This window comes from Dipteris shenzhenensis, chromosome 20 (assembly GCF_047967505.1).
Source record: "Dipteris shenzhenensis isolate YYH24624 ecotype China chromosome 20, Dip_SZ_1.0, whole genome shotgun sequence".
In the NCBI taxonomy this organism is placed as follows: domain Eukaryota; kingdom Viridiplantae; phylum Streptophyta; class Polypodiopsida; order Gleicheniales; family Dipteridaceae; genus Dipteris; species Dipteris shenzhenensis.
The window spans coordinates 2421963-2444449 of record NC_141615.1 but is presented as its reverse complement, the minus strand read 5'-3'; the positions used below and the strand labels follow the sequence as shown (position 1 = coordinate 2444449).

Genomic DNA, 22487 nt, shown 5'->3' with positions numbered 1-22487 from the left:
AACCCTTCATTGGGAAACCACCTCAAGAGCCCGCATTGGACGATGCACCTGAAGTAGAGGACACTGAGATCTTGTAAACTACTCGGTGCTTTCTATCAATTCAGACAACGGATTTTGCAGAGGCGTTTGAATGAAATGATTGCGAGTTGCCAAACACATATACTTGAACTTAAGAGTTTGCAATTAAGCTGGAATTAAGACCTATACAGCTTAAACACAAAGTGACATCATTGGAAATTGCAATATGATTGAGGGGCCAAGGCGGCCCCCCCCCTTTATCTAGGCTCACTTTATTCTTGAAAATGGAGATATAAGACCAAGGTGCAATGCACCTTCCAAACTGATGAACTCAGTGAAAACCTAGGACCTAGATACAAAACTCGAGCATATGTGCAAGGTAGACAACAAAAAGGACTCCTCCAAGCTCAGGTTCAACTCTTGGCTTGCCCAATCCACAAGGAAGAAGCCTGCAACAATCACCACTTACATCCAACATTAGAGACAAGCACTAGTTTCTAGAAAGATAGTGGAAACAACATGAAATAGTGCTGTAAATGAGATAAACTTGACAATACAGGCTCCCTTTGTGACTTGATCCTTTTGTAGATGAAGTCCTTGATGCCTCTGAAGCTACCTTGGGTGAGGAGAGTGTGGAAATGGGGCTGGAATGAGAACAGCTTAGAAAAACAGCCTGTAGGCTAGAGAGAGAAAGCCTTTATGGAGTGATAGCTGTAGAGAGAATGTGCCAATGCTGATCTCAAGGGAGGGGATGTAAAGGACGAGCTGCTGCTGTTCCAGAGGTGCACAGAAAGGCAGATTTCTGCAAGGGGAATGGACTGGAACAGTAGAGAGAGAAAGTCTGCAGTAGAGAGAGAAAGACTGCAGCAGGAGAGAGAAATGGGCTGTGGCTGCTCCAGGCTAGGAGAAGGAGAGAGGATGCTGCTGCTGTTCCAAAAGAGCTGAGAGGGGGCAGATTTTTGGAGAGGAGGGGCTGGAACTGTAGAGAGAGAATGTGTTGCTGTAGAGAGAGAAAGTGCTGCTGAGGTGAGAGAATGGCTTGGGGAGAAGCTGGCTGCACCCAAGGAGCTGGAGAGGTTCTGCTGCATCATCCAAAAGGAGGGAGAAGAAAAGTGACGAATTTTCACGTAGGGAATGAAGGGGAGAGGCCTTCTTTTATAGGCTCAGCCCCTCCCCCCCCCCCCAGGTTTAGAGTGGAAGGTGGACACTTGTCCCAGATTTTTGGTGGGCTGCAGTCCCAAAGAGGACAGCCCACAACCTGTCCCAAATCTACCAGATTTGGGGCCAGACACGTGGCCTGCATGCCCTGCCACTTGCCATGCATGCTGCCACATGTATGGGACAGGTGGACTGACCTGCCAGCTCAGATTCCATGTGGCAGTCTGCCACGTGTCACTCCCAAAAACCCTAAAATTTCAAAGTTGTCAGAATTCAATTCTGATCGCACCCACAGGTTCCTAACAGCTTGGACTATTTATTGACGTACTCTAAGGTCATAATTGAGCCATACTGAGCTCATTTGTTTGTCGTCTTATCTTGTATCTCTATTACTCTTGGCATGCTACCAGGCCCACACCCAAAGCTCAGGGAACATTCTCTTGAGTGGTTCCTAGGTCAGTATGCAATCTGTGCATTTGATTGGTCCCATGTTTGGGTACTCAGGTGGGGTGTGGTTTCCAGATGTCCCTCTCAAAGAGAGGCCATCACTCTTGTGGGTCACTAATGCCCCCCGCATCTCTGATATGTGTTATTTGGTTGTTCGAGTCTCATAGACCCTTTAGTCTTTTATAAATTTTCTTTCGGTCTATTTGGAAAAAGAGCTATATCTCATGCACAATCAAATCAACCTGTGAGATTGCATAAAATAACTGACATTTTTCAAGGCGAAATGATTCGCATATGCAATATGAACTAATTCAAGAAAATACAAGAAAAATTTAGAGAAGTGTATTCAATAAGACGTCTTGTATAGAGACCGAGAGGGACGAAACTCCAAAGACACGGACTGCCTCACTACTACCGTGGATTTTCGGTTTACAAGACTTGGAAATAATCGACTGACTCTACTAACTTCAGAGCAACTCCTCAAGAACTAAAACACTCTCATAGCTCAAGACTCCACAGGTTCATGGCTTGGACAAAAAGATAGAACTCAATGCAGCTCATCATATTTGAAGAGGCCAAAAGTCACGATGTTGACATGTCACCTTAATCCTCCACATGCGAACCGCCACATTGGATTGGTCACGCCATGCACAACATGCTCTCAGCCAATACATAGCTCGCTCCTACGTCTTCAGCCCACGTCCACTCTCAGAACCGATGGGAAGGAAGCAACCCAAGCCCAATAAGAACCTTAGGAAAAGTTGAGCCCCCCCATGATGGTCATTTGTAACAAAACCCCCCCTGAACTGAATGGGGAGAAGAGAAAGAAAGTTTGACCACACTTAATCCGAACACCTGAAATGTGATGAACCGACAAATGGATCGCGATCATCTGAAACAATTGCTTTCAAACAGCCATTCTGAACATGCTCAAGTTCTAGCATTCTTCATCAATCACCTCGGCATTTACAAGTCCTGCTACTTCATTTTTCGATGGAGATTCATCTATAACACAAGCTTTATCCTTTGATTTCTTGAACTCCTCATCCTTGTGCTTCTTGAAGCATAACCTTCGACATGGCGTGGCTTCCCACAATAATAGCACGCGCGTGTGTCTGCGTTTGCATCCTTCATAGCTTTCCTCTTGTCCCTCACAGTATAGCATTTTCGCTAGGTGGCTACTTCTCTTCACTCAGTAAAAGAGAGACGCAATCAAGGAAATTAGCATCATCACTAAGCCTTAGAATTTGGACTGTTTGCATACCTAGGAGGAAGACTCTTTAACAAGATAGCTTTTTGATAATCAACTTCAATCTTGGAACCAATGTCATTGAGCTGTGTCAATAAAGCTTGCATCTGATTAATCAAATAATTATTGCTTCAGTAGTGCCTTTGGATGTCTCATCCTGATCCCAAAAAGCGTCTCCAAAAGTACCCAATTCTCCGCGGCAGTTTTGAATTGTCTAGATGATGGAAAAACTCAGGTCCAAGTGCTCGTCCCATCATGCTAAGAGCATGTTCGTTCTTTTGCTCCCATGGTGGGATTCTCTTTGCATTGTGGTCACTACTCTTTGGCTTCTTTTTAGTCCCTGACACCACGCCCCACAAGTTCTTGTGCATGAACCAGAGTCAAGTGGACAAATGCCAGGTAGAGAAATTCTGACCGTTGAATTTAACAATAGTGCTTCAGATTTGTCTTTCTTCAGAGAGTCCATGACGTACAATCGACAACTTCAAGTGCAAAAGCAAGCTCATGACCTGGCCCTCAGTCACAAATTTATAGGAGTTGAACAACTCCTCTATATTCCACAAGCCCTCACAACCTGTCGGACTGTCGACCATTCTCCAACTTCACATGCTCACATGACAACCTTCTCAATCTCTCGAAGCTCTAGACGTCATGTTCAGACTCTGACCGACTGCACACAGTTCACCCGATACCTTACAGATCCTCCAAGACCTCCCCTCTGATACCAATTGTTGGAGAAAAAGTTACATGGCTTGCTCCTACGTCTTCAACCCTTGTCCACGTCTGAGGACCAATGGGAAGGTAGCAACACAAGCCCCTCTAAAACTTCAAGAAAAGTTGAGCCACTCCATGATGGTCATTTCTAACATTTATTTCTTTCTTTTTTCTCCCTCAAGCTTCAGCCTTCTATCCTTCTCACTCAAGACTCCCCTCTCTCAATCTTTCTTTCTTGCCTCTTTTTCTCATTTTGTTGCAAGCTTTCAAGCTTTCCCTTTCTCCCTTTCTCTTTCATTTTTCTTGGGTGTTGATGCCCGCTTACGGGCTCCACCCTGAGAGGGAATTAGCATGGCTTGGTACACACACATATCCAAATGGTTCGTAGCCAGGGCATCCGGATGGATCGACTCCCTCCCTTTAAGTACAGCTTAGATGCTTTGGATCACCTAATTCCATGGGATGAGATCAACCGTATCATACGGTTGGCTTGCTCTAGCTCCACACATCGCGGACTTGGGGGGAGGACTAGGAGTTTCTCACCAAGATCCGATTCTACCGCGACCTTTTCCTCGAAGTATCGGTGGATGGAGTGATTATCAGACCCAAGTACTTAGAGGACAGACGAGTCTCGCTTGCGTTGAGGATCGCCATCGGATAGATGCGGGTCTTGTCACATCAGTTGAGGATTGACGCAGGGAGAACCACAGGTACACTCAGACAGCAATGGATCTGTAGACTATGCACCCTGGGGGAGGTGGAGACAGATGAACACTTCTTGTGCACTTGCTTTGTATACTATGAGATTCGAAGACGATACCATTTCTTATTCTAGGAGGGTCACGGGGGTTTGTGCCTTTCTTCTATGGCTGATCCATTTCTAGGACCATGTTTGCATCGATCTCTATATCATGGAGATGCAACAACATAGAGAGACCCTGATGCACCGCATTAGAGAGCATGATGGGACAGCGACCCCTACAATAGAGGTAGGTAGAGCCTAGCAACATATTACAAATTTTGACACTTTTGAGTTTGCCCCTGGACATAGTAGGGTTGAGGAGGAGAGAGATGACATGAGGGTTGAGTGGGCTAGCGAGACGAGCCGTCGACGTGTAGAGGAGCAGCCAGAGATGCAAAGACGGACCAGTGCACACACAATGGAGGTCTAGGCCATCGCAGGTATACTCAAGGGAGATCGTTTGACTAGAGGGGTCACCATCGATATGGCCCGACAGATATAGAGATCATGGAGACCATGCCTCCCACCACCAAAAGACACGACCCGGCAGACACATATATGAGATGTCTTTGCGGCTTATCGTAGAGCCACCCTAGCACGGCTTTGATCTTGAGTCTGAGTACTAGATTCTTGTTATTTTTGTTTTAGCTTACGGTGTAGGATTCTACAGAGGGCCTTAGCGAGCCCTTTGTTTCAGCCCACAATGGCTTTATGGGTTACTTCTTGTGATTGTGCTTTGTCTCATAGTCCCGCGAGGCCTTTTGAAGATGTCAATACATCTCCTCTCTCTCTCTCTCTCTCTCTCTCTCTCTCTCTCTCTCTCTCCCGCTTACACGACCATTACGATTGGGCATGTCGTGTCCAAGTGCTTGATACACAATTAGAGATCTAGGGACTCAATGTTGATGGATAGGTAGGCTTCCATGCTGATCATGCGACTCTAGATTGGATCACTGAGAAGGTCAGAGCAAAGAGACAGAGGGTTTATTACTGCTTTGTGGATTTTCGCAAGGCTTTTGACACAGTGCCGAGAGCTCCCCTCATCAATTGCTTGTAGGATTTGGGGTACAGTCAAGGGATTATTTGGGCAGTCATGGCTATGGGAGGGTCTCAGGCAGGGGCCGGACAGCTACAAGGTGGACAGAGGAGATCGAGAGCAATATCGGGGTGAAATAGGGTTGTTCACTATCACGAACTTTGTTTGGCCTCTATATTGACAAGCTTGAGACCTTCATTGGAACACTAGGAGGGGTAGGATCCTCTCTCATGGCTCCTTGATTCAGATTCTCCTCTATGCACACAATGTGGTCTTACGCTCCTCGGCAGCTACATTTCCCTTCTTTCTGCGAGACACATGACTTGAAGGTCAACTTGGGTAAAACTAATCTTCAATACATCTAGGGTAGTAACGCATATAGAGCACCTAACCCTAGATGGATTACTGGTGGTCATCGCATCCTACACATATTCCGGAGTACACTAATGATGCAGCCCCAATTGAGCAGAGGATGCGCCGTGCTTGCTAGACTTGAGTGGTAGTGCTTTCACTCTCATTTCTAGGATCTCCGAACCTTGGCTCTTTGGTCCGGACTCTGCCCCAGCAAGCATGTATGGTAGCCCTTGATGGGGGCCTGATCTATTAGAGTTAGACTGAGCTCGAGTAGAGAGGCTCCAAGTTCTCTCTATGCATGATGGAGTTTATGGTTTTCAACCTTATGATCTGCACTATGTTTTTATGTCATGATTTTGGGCATGTTCCTGGATTCATCTAGATATATGCTTCAGCCGTAGTAGCAGACATGCAAATTTGACCTTGTGAAGTTTTCGTCCATGTTGCGCCCTGTTGATATTGTGATAATTCTTTCTATCTTAAGTGGTGCATTGACCTATCAGCTTAATTGTCTAAGCATTTTTTTGCTTTGATGCTTGTTTAGGGGAGAATGAAATCGTTTAGTCTTCACAAGCAGTTGTAGCTTAAATGAAGAGATTATGGACTAATTTTTGATTAGTCGTCTCGTTTAGTGCTAGCCTTCGTCATGGCTAAGTTTGCGCCTTTCACCTTCGAAGTGCTGACAGAAACTTAGTACGAGACCTTTATATAAATGGATGCTCAAGTATGTGTGGGTGTGTGGATTGGCATGTGTGAGAGCATATGTTTATAGTATGGTCTACACCGACTGTTGGAAGTTGGTGATGTTAGTGGGCATGTCATAGTAGCTAGTCGTTGCTATGCGTGATGAAGTTTATGGTTTTCAACCTTATGAGTGACTATCATGAGATTGAAACTGCACTATGTTATATGTTTAGAGGATGAGTTTGGGTATGTTCTTGGATTTATCTAGATACATAGGCTCGAATATCTTTGTTACCAATGATATGCAATAAGCTGTCAGCTTCACACCATATGATTTTGGTGAGTTTGGGATTGCCGACTCCAACCTGACCTGTATGCACAACATTAATAGTAGCTGATGGTGATATGAGATGATGATATTGTTAGAAACATGATGAAGGGAGAGAGAGAGAGAGAGAGAGAGAGAGAGAGAGAGAGATTTTATTAGAGTCTTCGGAAGACCGATGGGTCTAAGAGATTGAAAGAAAACCTGATACAAATCACAATAAGGGTGGCGCTACTAAACGAGCATCATCAGCCGTGTTGAGTCCCAAGTCTGATCATACATAATCAAATACATCTGGGTGTGACAATGAAAAGAAAAAAGACTGGAGCAAAGCGGAATTCGCCGTATGTCATATCGCCCTGGCTGGTGCATAGTCGGTGATGGGACGTTGGCGTCTGTCAAGGGGTGCCGTGCGTCTCGGTCTCCTGGAGGAGGCTCAAGGCAAGACCAAAGCCACCATGACTCCTGTGGGACGTGTCCCGGGTCTAAACAATGACAGGAGGTTTCCCAGAGTGATTTGTGTGTCCCCTCGATGCCTCGTGTGTCGTGCTGCGCTCGTCGGGGCGGGGTCTCTGTCACGTCAGCGGCTAGAGACTGGACGATCAATATCACTCGATGGAAAGAACTCTGTGATCCTGCTCTGAGAGGTGTCTGGTGGTGTGGCCAAGCCCCGTCGCCTGAGTAAGTACTCTTTGTGTCGGACCCCCTCGTGAATGAAGGCCGCGAGGCATCTCTGATTTGGGTAGGCGAGGAATCTGGAAAGGAGCCCGAAGCCGTCTCTAAAGAGACAGTGGTAGCGACCTCGGATCTCGTAGTACATTGGGCACCTGAAAATAAAATGCTCCTCCGACTCAACCTCCTGACAGTCGCACAATGTGCATATGCGATGCTCCCTAGGGATCCCCTCTGCTCAGCCGCTCTCTATGCGGAGGTGGTGTGATGATACCTGAAATTGTCCGATGGAGATCCATAGTGAGTGAGGCATGTGAAGCTCAGTGTACCCCGGTGGTGTGATGAATCCCTCCTCCGAAATACGAAGACAGTGATCTCTGTAGAAGCTCAACTTCACTGGAAGCTCCCTTGGCTCCAACCAGGTCCTAAAGGTGTGTAGCGGCAGGAGATCCTCTCGAATGACCTGGTTGGTGTGTGGCCCGATCGGGATGGTGGGTGGGAGTACCGGGGGGCATCCAAACTGTACTGGAAAGGAGGTATCCTATTGATGTGAAACCCTTGTCTCACAAACCATCTGTGAGTCCATGCATAGCAGCCTCGCTCGTCTCCCTCTGCTGCCAACCTCATGGAGGAATCGAGAGCCAACCATGGCAACCTCTGTCTCCTTGATGTGCAGTCCCCATATGATCTAACCCAGTGTAGATATGTGATGGTCTGAAAGGCTGCATCTGAGAGAGAGAGTTAGGGGGTGAGGAAATAATGCTCAAATGAAGACATGAAGAAAGGCTTTCATTCATTCATCAAGTATATCAAGACAAGTGAAGTACAAGCCTTATATAGGCTACTCACTCACACACTAGCACCTAGTGCATATGGGATACGTCCCATGATGACACATGGCACTCACACATGACTCGCACACACAGACTAGTACTAGTACTAGATCACCTAGTACTACACATCAACACACTCTTTGGCTATGATATCTCCCCCCCTTCAGAGCAAAGAGTGTGAGACCCAACATGCAAGAGTAGACCAATGCCCCCTCCACCGTAATACTGCAAAGAGCAAGTCCAACTATCCAACACCTCCCGTGTGATAGTGACTTCTCAGTCAGCTTGCGACCGGCAAGGGCAAGCCATCAGCCGTCATCCCTCCGTACTCTGAATTGGGTGGTCAATATCATTGACCAAAGTAAAAGATAATACATTTATTTTTGGGGGACAACCCAGGGTAGAGTACCTCTTATTGACTCCAAATACATTCAATTTAGAGGGACAACTCAAGGCTGAGAACCTTTATTGACTCAACACAAACACACATAGCATAGGGGCCTAGAAAGCCCAACCCTGGTCAAATGGATCGTCGTCGTCAAGAGAGAGGCCATGAACCTCTGCTGTAGCTGCATGTATCTCCTCCGGGGGCTCTTCAGGTTCAGGTGGTTCTTCAGCCAGAAGATTGGCATGATGCTGCTCTTGTTCCCAAGGTTCACAAATTCCTGATTGCCTTTAACTTATTATAATATTCTCGCTTTACTTCTATGTCACATCCACCTTAGCAGTGTTTTGCTACTGCAATTTCTTATGGAGATCCTTGATTCAGCTCAACGGGATCGTGGATAAGCTGCCCTTGCTTCTGTGTTCTGCTCCCTCTATTTAGAGAAGTGTGTGCACATGTGTGTTCGCATGCTTGCGGTGGCTTGTATTCATTTGAATATGAGAAGGAATTGGCCCCATATGCTCATCCATTCGATAGCTTACATTCACATCATCTATAGAAGACTGATATGTTTAATGGGGATTTTGTGGATGGCACTCAACATAAGTAATTTAGCTAAGCACAACCATGCTGGTTGTGTGTGCGATCGCAATCACAAACAAAGTAAGTCCTTTTAACTATAGCATGGTATCAGAGGTTTCAATTTGGTCATGTGGAGATTATGCATTGGACATGTTTATGGATGAAGTTTTGCCTAGTCATCACAAAGATGACAATTTGTATACAATTATTCCAAAGGAAACTTTAGAGTCAGCATGTGCTTTGTATTTTTTGTAGTAGGTGGTCTAACAAAGCATGCTCTTGTCATCTGCCAAAAGTGTCGTATTCAGTATCTAAGGTAACTTGTCGATAAAAAGATGTTAAGCTTTCTGGTTTCTCAGAAAATTGTCTGTTCTGGGGATTCCAAAAATTTTGGGCTGTTTTGGTAGGAGGTTTTCATACTTTTGGGCACCAAACTCAGCCCTCCTATAGCCTGTTTTTTCACACTGATGGAAAGCCCAAAAAGGTGAGTAAATGTGCTGGATCGCACTTAGTGCATTGCTCCATGCTTTCTCGATTTGGCTGCAGAGATGTGCCAGTTTGTGACGATTTCGAGAAATGAGATGTTAGATTGGCAGTCTATTATTGTTCTTGGGTCTAACCAAACCAAGGGTTTGTTCTGAATCTTAGGAAAAATATTCAAAGCTAACAATTCAGGATAAAGACAGAATGATTAGCTCGTGCTCATGTATCTGACATGTTTTGCTTAGAGATTGGATGCTGATTTGGAATCACTATCTTGTTTGTATAGTTCAAAATGAGAGCGAGTTGTATTGGCCTTTCTTCTCAAAAATTTCCTGTGTAAAACCCTTGTCATGCAGGTGAAACATGACGTTGAGCTTTTGGTGAGAATGCTGAAGGGGTCATACATGGAAGGCATTGTTAAGCATTTCCAGTCAAGCCGTCCAGAGGTTATTTCTGTGGTTCAGCATAGCATAACACAGGCAGGAGATACATTGATGCGAGTCATACCTACTATAACAGATGTTTTGACGGATATTTTTGTTAAAAAGTGTGTCGAGGTTGGTACATAGGATTCAAGCCTTTTCCTTGATACTTGATTCTCACAGCAAGGCTCACACATATATGTGTGCACACTTTCTTACACCTGAAGAATTTGTAAAAGAGGAGAGAACACAACAATGAAAGAATCTGCCCTTCACCTCCAGAGTGCCGACAGAAACTCAGTATGAAGACCGTTGTATAAATGGATGCTCAAGTATGTGTGGATGTGTGGATTTGTAATATGTATGTGTGAGAGCATATGTTTATACTATGGTCTACACCCAGTTTTGGGCGCTGATGACGTCAATGGGGATGCCATAGTAGCTAGTGCCTGCTATGCGTGATGGAGTTTATGGTTTTCAACCTTATGAGTGCCTATCATGAGATTGAAATTGCACTATGTGTTGTATTTTTAGAGGATGAGTTTGGGCTCCTAGATTCATCTAGATATATAATGAAAGAATCTCAAGATATTTTGTGTACAATAAAGAATACCCAAAAAATTAATGAAACCCCATAAGATTTTTTTAAACTGATAAGATGAGGAGACAAGATCCTGAACATTAGTTCAACATCTGTTATTTTTAGAGACCAAAATAAGCTAGTGTTGATGTCTAACAAACTATTCTGACCAAGTGGGAGTTATCCAAGATTCCCCTTCGCAGTGCAAAATTTTGTAATGACTCATACTCAAAGAATGTATCTGTTATTAGAAGCATCCTATGCATCGTCAATATTCCGTTGTGAAGTAGACTCTATTTCTATTTTTCTCATTTACTCGTAATTTTGTTTAAAGTCACTTACAAACTTCCTTCTTTCCTTTGTTCTTTCGCTTTGTTTTATAAAAAATTAAATTTGTAAGATTGGACACATTCTAGTTTTATGAAGGTATATATATAAAGTATTCTTAGGCAGACCAATGCAGTACTGGTTATCACACTGGAACCTTTTTATGCTACGCCGAGATCCAGTAGCTGTATGGATCCACATGCTGCTGCAGTGGTCGCAAGATATTGAGCCTTTGTGCAATTGTAGCATGAGTGGATTGCTATTTTTAGTACTTCCCCAATCATCATCACAAAACACTTTAACTGAATGATTTTTGAGATGCCATAAAAGATCACAAAGCTCATTTGATGTACCTAATAATCCCTTTAGCTGCATTGCATTGACTATTTTTGGATGTGCTAAACGTTGACTGACATAAGAGATGTCGGGTGAAACCAGCCTCAAGGTCAACAAGAGGGTGGTAAAACAAGTAACCAGCCAAAAGCCTTCACAGTAAATGCGAGGCTCTGCTCTCACACCCATGTGACCCTAGGCATCCATTCTCACTGCAAACATCTGCATTTAACCTGGGAGCGGTTACTAGCAGCCCAAACAAGACCACACGCTCCCCAGACAACCACAAGTGTCCACTGACTCACTGGAACACCTAAACAATGGGTGAAAGCATAGCTGAACTGACCACGATGCTCAGAAGCACGAACAACCTCTGCAAGCATTCATTGTAAACCATCCTGCCAGGCAATTCTCTTCAAAAACACAGCCCAATGCTCACGGGTAATCAATAGAAGGCATGAATGAACCCTTTACCAGCCAGGAGCTCAACCAGGCTCATTCATGAGCTAATTGCACACCATTTATGGACTCAATGCGTGCCCTACCAAGCTGAAAGTCCTTCCACTCAGCCACTTTGGCGGCAGTCCATACCAAATGCAACTGAATGGATGTTGTACAGCCCGTACAACCTCGTAATACCTTGCAGCCGATGGCCATCAAGTAGCCCGTACTATAGCAGAAAACTCCCCCATACACCCTGTACAATGGTTGCTGGTTTATTCCTTACAGTCTGTACAAAAAATCACTCGCTCTCAGCGTACGGACTGTTTGTACGAATGTACGCCAGCCTAAGTCCCTTGCGTGCGGGTTTGTACTCCATTCCGTACTGCTAGTCGTGGAGCCCATGAAGTTTGTGACTCATCGGTCCAGAATAGGTGAGGTCAGAGAGTAAATTAATGCAGCCCGCTGCCCACTCAGTGCTAATTGCTTTATATTTAATGTTTATTAATGCCTAATTGTTTATATTATCTTTTTTGCATTGCAATTTGCAAATTGCAACAGAATTGAAGAGGACATAGTCGAGTTTCGCAATTGATGAATCTAAGTTTAAAGTTTAAATTGTATAAATTATGCATAGGTTGTTTAAACTTTAAAGTTTAAGCCCTCTTGGCCTATGTACTATGGGCCATGACCCTATAGGCTGTAGGCAGGCTGCAGCAGTGAGCAGACTGTAGCTTGTAGGCTGTCACGGTTCACCTGTCACCTGTAGGCTGTAACAGTGTATTTGAGAGCTTTTTTGAGAGAGAGAGAGAGAGAGAAGAATCTGGAGGTAAATATTTATACTATATATGCATTTTATGAAAAAAATGCATTTTGACCACGTTTCTAGGCGTTTCACCTGTCAAAACCTAGAAACGTTTCTTGTGACACTGATTTACAATCAGCCTATACTCGCTGAGTTCTGCAAATACGATTGTCAGATGTTTCCTGTGCTCTGCCTCATCTTTTGAGTAGACAATCATATCATCGGAGAAAGTGCCCCCACAAAAGCCCTATGCTCACAGAAGAAAAAAGTGGCAGGAGCATTCGTAAGCCCAAATGGAATAACTAAGAACTCATACAACCCAAAGCTGGTCTTGAAAGCTATCTTGGGGACACGTCCTCTGGACGAACGCGTATCTTGTGATACCCACTCTTGAGATCTATGCGGCTGAAAATGGCTGATTCTTTCAATCTATGCAAGATATCATCAATTCTTGGAATTGGAAATCTGTTTTTTAGGGTTATATTGTTCAATGCACAATAATCAATGCACATTCTCCGCACCAACAAAACCAGTGAACAGTAAGGGAAGAATTGAGCTGAATCAGCCCCTTCTCTAAAAGGTCCTTCACCTGGCTCATGATTTCTTCTTGTTGAGCTGCACTCACCTTATAAGGCGCTGTGTTTGGTGGAGTATTGCTTGGCACTATATCAATTGCGTGATCCTCAGGCCTCTCTAGTGGAAGTTCACCTGGCAATGAGTAAGAAAAAACGAATTGTGGATCGTCAGACTTAGTATCCTTTGCAAAAACTAAATACACAAAAATATGAGGTTTCATTACTGAGCATATAGCTGAAGCAGATACAACAAGGACTGACTTTCCCTTTAGTTTGACATTCCAAAACTTGTTTCTTTCCTCTATGCTCTAGGGAGATCTTCCGATTATATGTGTCCACCAAAGCATGGACTCTATGACACCAAGGCATACCCAGTAAAACATCACAGCCCTCAAGAGGCATTATATAAAACTCTTTGCTATCCACAGGGGTAACCGGAGTGCTAAACCTAGGACAAGCCAATCCTGCCTCACTCATAGGCCCCATCTCCTCTTCACGGATTCCAAGTTTGCCTGCCAATTCTGGAGAGAGAAAATTTGCATGAGCACCTGGTTCAAAGAAAATCAATGTCATCTGATCTCTCACTTTGCCCCATGCCTTGCAAAGTCCCAGGCATACCAAAACATACGTGTAGGAGCTCCAAAGAGCCCCGACCTTCCACTTTGCATTCCTGGCTGCATGCCAATATTGCCATACATCATGTTAGGCATTGTGGGCTGCTTATCCCCAGATACATTACCTTGCATCCCTTGCATCCTTGGCTGAAAACCAAGAGGGTAATTTCCAAGCATTCCTTGACCATCATTAACTTGACTAGCCATTTCTTGAAATACTGAACCCCCCACCAAAATACCGTGGATGTGTAAAGGGTTGGGGAAAATCTTTCTGCCCTTATTTAAATTCTGAAAATCAGTCCCTTGGCCATGCATAACCATACCGGGACCTTGAAAGGGCTGCCTGCCCTGAAACTCCCTGCCAATGGATTCACCCCAATTGAATGTTTTTGAACCCCACTGGGCTCTCTTGCATGAGAATGCTTCTTTCTCTCCTGAGACCTCAAAGGAGTCTGCATAAACTCAAAGAACCTTGGGTCTTGCACGAGATGTGGGAGTGCTCACTAACTTTCTCAAACAAAGCTTCAAGATCATTCTTGAATTTTGCAATTTTCTCTTCATTTGTTTGTGTGAGCTGCTGGCATATGATTCACATATAGGATGGCAATCAACAAATCCTTTTCCTTCTTCTTGACATAAAGGGTAGTATCAGTTGGACTTGTCTGTAGATCTTGATTGGTAAAGAATGTATGGATTTCTCATACAACGCTCGTGGGGCTTGTTTCAGCCCTTAAAGTGCCTTATGAAGTGTGCATACTTTATGCTCTTGGCTAGGCATCTAAAAACCAAACGCTGACTCACATATACCTCTTCCTGCAAGTTCCGATTGAGAAAGATTGTTTTGGTATCCAACTTATATACTTTCCAACCAAAATGAGTAGCCAATGAAACAACACACTTGATGGTGGTCATCCTAGAATTGGGGGCAAAGGTTTCATCATAGTCTATCCCCTTTTGTTAAGAAGAGCCCTTGGCAACCAACCTTTGTCAATGTTACCATCAGATTTTCTTATGAACTTGTGCACCCACTTTGTCCCAATAGCTTTCTTCCCAATGGGGAAATCCATTATTATGATAGAATCCAGTTCTAGCTGCATGGTCCTCATCCAATTCTCATTGTCTTGAGAATTCTCGACACCGCTTGGTTCATCTGTATCATACTGTGAACTTATCCAATTGCTATCCTGTAGAGTTTGCAATCTAGCTTCATGTGAAGCAGCCCTCTCCTCTTTGACAACCTCCTACACATCCTCATGTATGATATGCGAATCTTCTTGTGAGATACTAGAGGTACATGTAGGCGTCAAGACAATTGGATCGGGACATTATTCCTCATCTTTTCGGCTGTCCTGGACCTGATCTGGAGCATCCAAAGGCTGCTGTCATCGGCATGTGCAGGCTGAATATTCTGTTTTCTATTGGCTGCTTTGAAGTGACTTCTAATGCTAGTGGAAACACATTTGGAGTGCCTATCTGCAGCTGTCTTGTTTTTTTTGCAAAAATTACATCTCTACTTACAAGTCTAAGGATTGTAGGGACGTAAAGCCTTGCTTTCACTGGTGTAGCCAACAAAAATACATTTAATTGCCTTATCATCCAGCTTCTTCTCAACTAACTAGGCATTTGTGCCTAGGCTATGCAGCCAAACACCTAAGGTAGTCTACCTTGTTTTTTTTGTTATACCAAGCCTCAATGGGAGTCACAGTTTTCAAGGCCTTGGTGGGGCATGTATTCAAAATGTGTGCTGCACACATTATTGCCTCCATCAAAATTTGTGTGGCAACCTTTTTCCCTTGATCATGCATTTGTCCATCTCCATCAGAGATGTCACCAAGTTGTAAATACTCCAAAGTCAAAGTTCTAGTTGACCATTTATTTGGTCATAATTAAAGAGTCTTTCATTTATTTAATTATGTTCATAAAGTAATCTTTTATTGGTCAAAGATACTTAACCTTGTTAAGTATACTTAACCACGGTTAGGAAGAATTGGCTTATCCCAGTTAACCTAAGAACCTCTGACTACGGTCAGAAAGTGTTGACTACGGTCAACGAGACTTGGTTTATGCCAAGAGGGTTAAGCACAATTAACGAAGATGTGCCAACTTCGATTGGAGAGGCTTGGCCATAATTAAGGCTCTTCGATTGTCAGTCAAGCCTCTTAATTATGATCAAGAGGGTTGACCTTCTTGATTTGGACCGGGGATAGAAAATTGTTCTGCGTCATAGGTGGCAATCGGTGGAGATGTTGCTCTCTACTCAGTATACACGCTCTTTTCGCGTGACTATTTCTGTACATTAGCTAGTGAATATCTATTCAGAATCAACTATCAATTGGGTAGCCGGGAGGGAAGTCGATCATCTCCATCGGGCCCAGAACGGGGGCCCCCCCGCCCCTATCCGCGCCCTCCGCATCAGACTCAGGAACGATTTCGCTGCCGGCAATCCCGGCTAGTTCCCCGTATAACCGCTGCGTGTGATCGATATCTTGGGCAATCGGTTCCAAGAGTTGGAGCCTCTGGGCTCCGCTCTCGGGCCGGAGTTATCCTTTAATGTTATGTGCACATGTTTGCTTGGTAGGGGCGCCCATAGTGACTAGGATTAGTCCGCAGATTATTATTTGCATGCAAAACGCTGACCATTAGTGGGTGCCATGGTTTTTGCGCTTTAGTTAATGGTTGCAGGTACCAAGAGGGTTGAAGACCCAAGCAATATGGAGCTGAGCGAGTGATTAGGAGTTGTTCGCGTGACCTAGTGCTACGAAGAACCCAGAATTGGCCCTTTGAGGCATGTAATTAAAGCTAGTCTAGGATTTGGACAAGTGGCATGTTGCGAAGAAAGAATGAGCCTGAGAGCTCTTTGTAAAATGATTCACGTATGTTTGATATCTCAGCTTGGAGCTGAAGGTTGTAAACAGCTTGAGCGCTGAACTCTTGTATTTGAAAATTCTCTCTTAATAAATACCTTCGGGGGGGTCCAGCCCGACGATTGTCCTGGGCCCTATTGTTGTGTGTAAGAGACAGAGAGAGTGAGAGAGAGAGCTTGAGAGAGAAATGAAGCTATGGGTAAAGAATCTACTAGATTCCATTGGTATTAGAGCGTTAAGGCTTGCTACCTACTCAGGTAGCGACGATCCAAGAAATCACGTGGGAATTACATCTGCCTTCGAACATAGTCAGTGCATAGGTGATTGACGGGTGGTGTAAGGCAATGGAAGAAAGCCAGGTAAGATCCAGCGATCTTGAATGAGAAGGCATGTACGACCAATTAATGGAAAGGCAAAGGTTCCGTGCTTGAAGATTATATCGTGCCAGTAAATTGCAAAAGCTTGTACCTTCGCACAGGGAGCTCCACCAGATGTTTGCGAATTGACGAAAAGCAGACGGGACTAGTAAACGCACGATGATGGCAAAGCTTCTGAGCATAGTGCGTGCTCCGTTTTGATCCCGCGTTGCTCAGTGTCTACAAGACACTCTTCATCTCGCCGCGTTGGTTAGGAATGCATTGTTTGAAAGGAAGCCGCCTTTATGCGGCATGAAGATAGTTCCATATTGCAAATTGTTGATCATAGTCGGCGTTTCCAAACGTGAAGGTACAAGGAAGTATCCGCCTAGGCGCTAATGTGGCAATTGCCAGCTAGGCGATGATGTGGTAGACACGTGGTGTTGACGTGACAGTGGACTGTTGGTTGAGATGATGTGGCATGTGCCATACTGATGACATGGCACTGATAGTAGTGACACGTGGCAGAGTACAGAGATGATGTGGCAGTCAATGACTGACCAGAGACCTGGTTTAGCTAATGAGCCTGGTTCAGTTGACTAATTTTGGTTAGAGCTCTAGTCACAAACAAACTAGTTTGTTCACCTAACCAGACCAGAGCCAGTTAGTCTAGTTAGTTTAACCAGACAATTACCCACCTTTAGAAAAAAAAAGGGGGGGGGGGTTACCTGTCAGTTTTTGTCTGTCAGAGATGGTTTTACCTGTGAAAAAACAACAGATAGACAGAGAAAATCAGAGGCTTGATAAAGGGATATGCATGTTTTGAACATAGAAAATGGTAACCAGATGCATTTTGGGTGATCTATGCAGTATCAGAAAAGGGGCACACAGTTTTGAGGTTATGCTTTGACTTTGACAACCAGTTTTTGGCACGAGTCTGGGCCAAGTTGTGAGTGCATTACACGTCTTGTTGATGTATTTTTTCATTTTGAAAAGCAAGCTGAGTGCACAGGTTGCACATACTCTGTGTAAGATGTTGCAAACCTCAGAGAAAGTTGACAGAGAATGGTTTCACAGCAGGATGCCATGCCCTTCCATGAGGAGAGTGCCAGGAATGATCAAGCTATGCTAGAGCATAGTGTGCAGTCAAAGATTGAGGCAACTTACAGACACTTACTGGCACAGCTCATGGAAGCTAGAAGGGGTTCATTGTTTCGCAGGCTCATAAATCCTCATGCAGAGTAAGAGCAGCAGAGAGTTGTACTTCCTGTAGATGATATTTCCAGGAAGAGCAAGAAACCAGGAAATGAGGACAGCAAAAAGAGAAAGCAGGTAGTCAGGAATGGAGTACATCATCGTAGCTCTTCAAGTTCTTCATCTTCTAGATCTACTTCTCCATCCTCATCTTGGTCTTCTTCTTCTGGGTCATCGAAGCCAAAGCATAAGAAGAAGAAGAAGTCGGGTAAGAAAGTAAAGACCAAGGAGTTCAAAGAAGGTGGAAAGTCTACCAAGTTTGCTACATTTAATGGCCAGTATGGCCAAACCGAAAAAGCCATCGACAGTTTGATGCAGCTTTTGGCACGAAGAAATTTTCTGAGTCCTCCAAGCTGCGAATGCTTAGTTTGCATCTGACAGCAATAGCTAGTGCATGGTGGAGTGCATAGACTACAGCTGGTACTGCTCCAAAGAAGTGGAAGGGCTTCAAGAAAGCCTTCTACAAGCAATTTATCCCCAAGTAGTTCAAAGATTTTGGGATGCATACTTGCAGATTACTCCCTTCAAGAAGGTCTCAAAGAAGACCTAGGTGAGAAAGTACAGGTCTGGTCTCTCCAAAGATACAGGTTGTGGTCAATACGCAGCAACATAAGGGCATACAAGATATCATGCATGCAGCCACTGTGGCAAGCTTAATGTACATGCAAGATCCCACCATAGTGCCTTCTCTTTTTGCCGGGACAACAGATAAGAAAAAGCCAGCCACATCTCAGTCTGAGAAAAAGGAGTTTCCCAAGGCTCAAAAGAGGGAATTTCAGCCTCAGAAGCCGAGTGGAAACCAAGTACCGAAAGCTTTCAAAGGTAAACCTCAGTTTTCCCCTGAGCATATAGCCATTCTTCACAAAGAGGGGAAATGTTTCAGGTCTGGAAAGAAGGGCATGTGGCTGCCCAATGCCCCCAGAAACCTTCGGGTTCTAAGGAGCATAGAAAACCACCAAGACAGCAAAAGCCAATGGCAGGAGGAATTCCGGACGTTTTGGGTAGAGTGAAAAATTCAGAGGAAAGAGATTCGCTGCTTTCTTGGGGCAAGATAAGAGACCAGCAGGCGCCTTTCATGTGAGTTTTTTAAACAAATATTAGGGACATGAGCCTACAAAGCCAGTAACAGAGGATCCACCAGAAGTGGACAAGTGGGAGGAGGTCCTTCAACCAACACAAATTGTGTATCATACTGTATGCAAAGGCCCCCAAGGCAAGGAATTTTACAGGTACCTTGTAAAATTTAAAAACTATTCGGCATTGGATGCCAAATGGATGGATGAAGACATGTTGTTTGCTAATCATCCACAACTTTTGGATAATTACAAGGAAGCTTTTCAATTGAGGTTAATTGAATAGAAGCCGAGGGAAGTCACCAAGTTGTAAATACTCTAAAGTCAAAGTTTCAGTTGACCATTTATTTTATCATAATTAAAGAGTCTTTCATTTATTTAATTATGTTCATAAAGTTATCTTTTATTGGTCAAAGTATTAACTCTGGTCAAAGTATTAACCACGACTGGGAAGACTTGGCTTAACCAAAGAACCTCTGACTACGGTTAGAAAGTGTTGACTATGGTCAATGACTTGGTTTACACCAAGAGGGTTAACCACAGTTAACCAAGATGTGCCAACTTCGGTTGGAGAGACTTGGCCATAATTAAGGCGCTTTGACTGTTGCTCAAGCCCCTTAATTGTGATTAAGAGGGTTGACCTCGGTCGACGGGAGTAATTGTTTTATGTTATGTGCACATGTTTGCTTGGCGGGGATGCCCACTGTGACTAGGATTAGTCCACTGCTAATAAATACCTTCGGGGGGGCCAGCCCGACGATTGTCCTGGGCTCTAGTGTTGTGCGTAAGAGAGAGAGAGTGAGAAAGAGAAATGGAAGCTGTGGGTAAGAGAGAGAGAGAGTGAGAAAGAGAACTGGAATTTGCACAAACTATGGAACGAATAGTTAGGGAACAAGGAACTAGATTCCAAGAGACCTATTCTTCCTCTCTACAATACCATTTTGCCAAGGTGTATATGGGGCTGTATGCTGATGCATAACCCTGTTTCCTTCAAGAATTCTTCGAAGGAATTTAACATATATTTCCCTCCTCTATTTGATCTAAAATTCTGCATTTTGCACCCAGACTCATCCCTAGCCATAGCAACAAACCGCTAACATCTGATTTTTTGCTTAGGGGGATATACCTATGAAAATACGGGGAAATCATCTATGATGGTAACAAAATACAGTTGTTGTTCCAAAGATGGTTTCCTCATAGGACCACACACATCAGTGTGTATGATCTTAGCTCTAACGGATCTCTAGGAAAGACATTCTTGTGCATTTCACCTAATATGCACCCTTCAAAGATATGTCTAGGAGTTGTCTCCAAAGAAGACATATCATGTACCATCCCATGTCTCTATAACAACTGCAAAATGCCACATGGCCCTATCTTGCATGCCATAATTTTACATGTTTCATTTCTGCAGTCACTATTGCCACACATGCATTCGACATACTGCTGTCATGTTTTTGTAGCTGATACAAACCCTGATTCAAAGTGCGTGTAATGATTATCTGATAGTTCTCTTCTCTATCCCTAACTGATGACAACAAAATCCTCCCAAGTCCTTTCTCAAGATATGAAGAATTGTTGGCACAAGACAATCTTTTGCCAAAAGGAGCAGGCTGTAAATCTGCATATAAATTCTTCTTGGAAGCACCACTATCAAAGTACCAAACAACGCCCGAGGCACCACTCACACTTAGTGCGGCAACCTCATGGTTGGTATCACAATTGGCATCATAAATGCAAACCAAAAAAGACCAATCTTCAATAACAAGGTTGTTGAAGCACTGCCCTTGTTTGCATCCAATGCATTTGAATTTGAAACTGTCATTCTGGGTTCCTTCTTTTTCTTTATTTCTGTAACCTTTTCTTGCATTCATTGATGTGGTGTCCAGGCTTCTTGTAATAATGGCATTGACGCTTTTTCTTGGGCTGACCTAGATTTTTTGAATGTTTCTTTGATGGCTGAGAGGAATCAGTTGTAGACTCAGAGCCACCAAATTGAGGTTTATTTCTTCCTTTACCAACAAGGCTTGATGACCATCATGCATATCAACAAACATATATTTTCTTGTTTGTTCTTTCTTCAACAACAGCACCACAAGTTCCTGAAGTGAACCAATTCCAAGAAGCATGAAAAGACAAATTATCCTTTGGCAAAGAATTTAGAGTTGTAGATATAAAGTGACTATCATGTATAACTTCAGTACCTTCTCTACGTCAAATGATATGACATTTAGTCACCCTTCAGTATCTTGGTATTGTCAAGCTATCTTTCCAAGAAAGAGACCATGGTCTCATTCCTTACCTGGTACATATTCTCCAAGGTATCCAAGGCGTGCTTGGAAGTCTCGGAGAAACATTATATGAGGTATTAAGGGACAAGGGAATGATATACAAAGCCTGGGCATCCTTGGCATCCCATCTCCTCAGATCTTGAGTAGGTGAGATTGGCGTCACATGTGCCTAATGTCTATCATAGGGATTACCTCCTTGCTAATGTGTACTTTTTGCAGTAACTACATCTGTTGGACGGGCATCTTCACTTGTAACAAAGCCCTATAGACTCTTTGCTCTTTGCAAAAATTCTTTACCATTAAGCTCCACAGAGAATAATTGGTGGCATCGAGTTTATCCTCTTGGGCCAAAACTCCAAAAACATCTCCCTGATTTTGATTTTGATTCTAAGCCATCTTCAAAGATTAATATACAAACAGTCTCAAAAATTCACATGCTGTGAATTATGCTGCACCAGCAAAAGAACATTGTTTGACAAGCCAATACTTGGCTGGGCAAATGCAGCCTGAATATATCAGTTTTGAATTGGAAAAGTGGAGTGTTTGAACAATACCAATGTAGAATCAAATCTTCCCCAAACAAGCCAACGCTTGGCTCAAACAATCACTTTATCCTACTGATTTCCGACTATACCAGGATTTCCTTGAAAGGACAGTCGAAATTGAACTGAATGTGTCTAGTCAGACAGCTAACAATGTCAATTTTGTTCATCAAAAGAGTCTCTCTTTGCTTTGATCTGGTTATAGCAAAACTGAACGAAGTGCCAAACTGGTTGGAACTGAACTGAATGGTCTTCCCACTGATATAATAGCCCATAAACAGCCATAAACAGAGTAAGGCCATGGTAAACACGGTGCTGAAGATGGCCC

At 43.7% G+C, this 22487-nt stretch overlaps 1 protein-coding gene across 2 annotated transcripts in view; it reads left to right on the top strand.

The window, feature by feature from the left end:
- LOC147889127 (oligomeric golgi complex subunit-like protein) overlaps positions 1-22487 on the top strand; it is a 130090-nt gene that overhangs the window by 46942 nt on the left and 60661 nt on the right. For both annotated transcript variants that reach the window (XM_087391968.1, XM_087391969.1), the window contains exon 8: positions 10039-10239. In XM_087391968.1, the coding sequence (XP_087248094.1) occupies positions 10039-10239 (201 nt within the window). The remainder of the gene's footprint in view (positions 1-10038; positions 10240-22487) is intronic.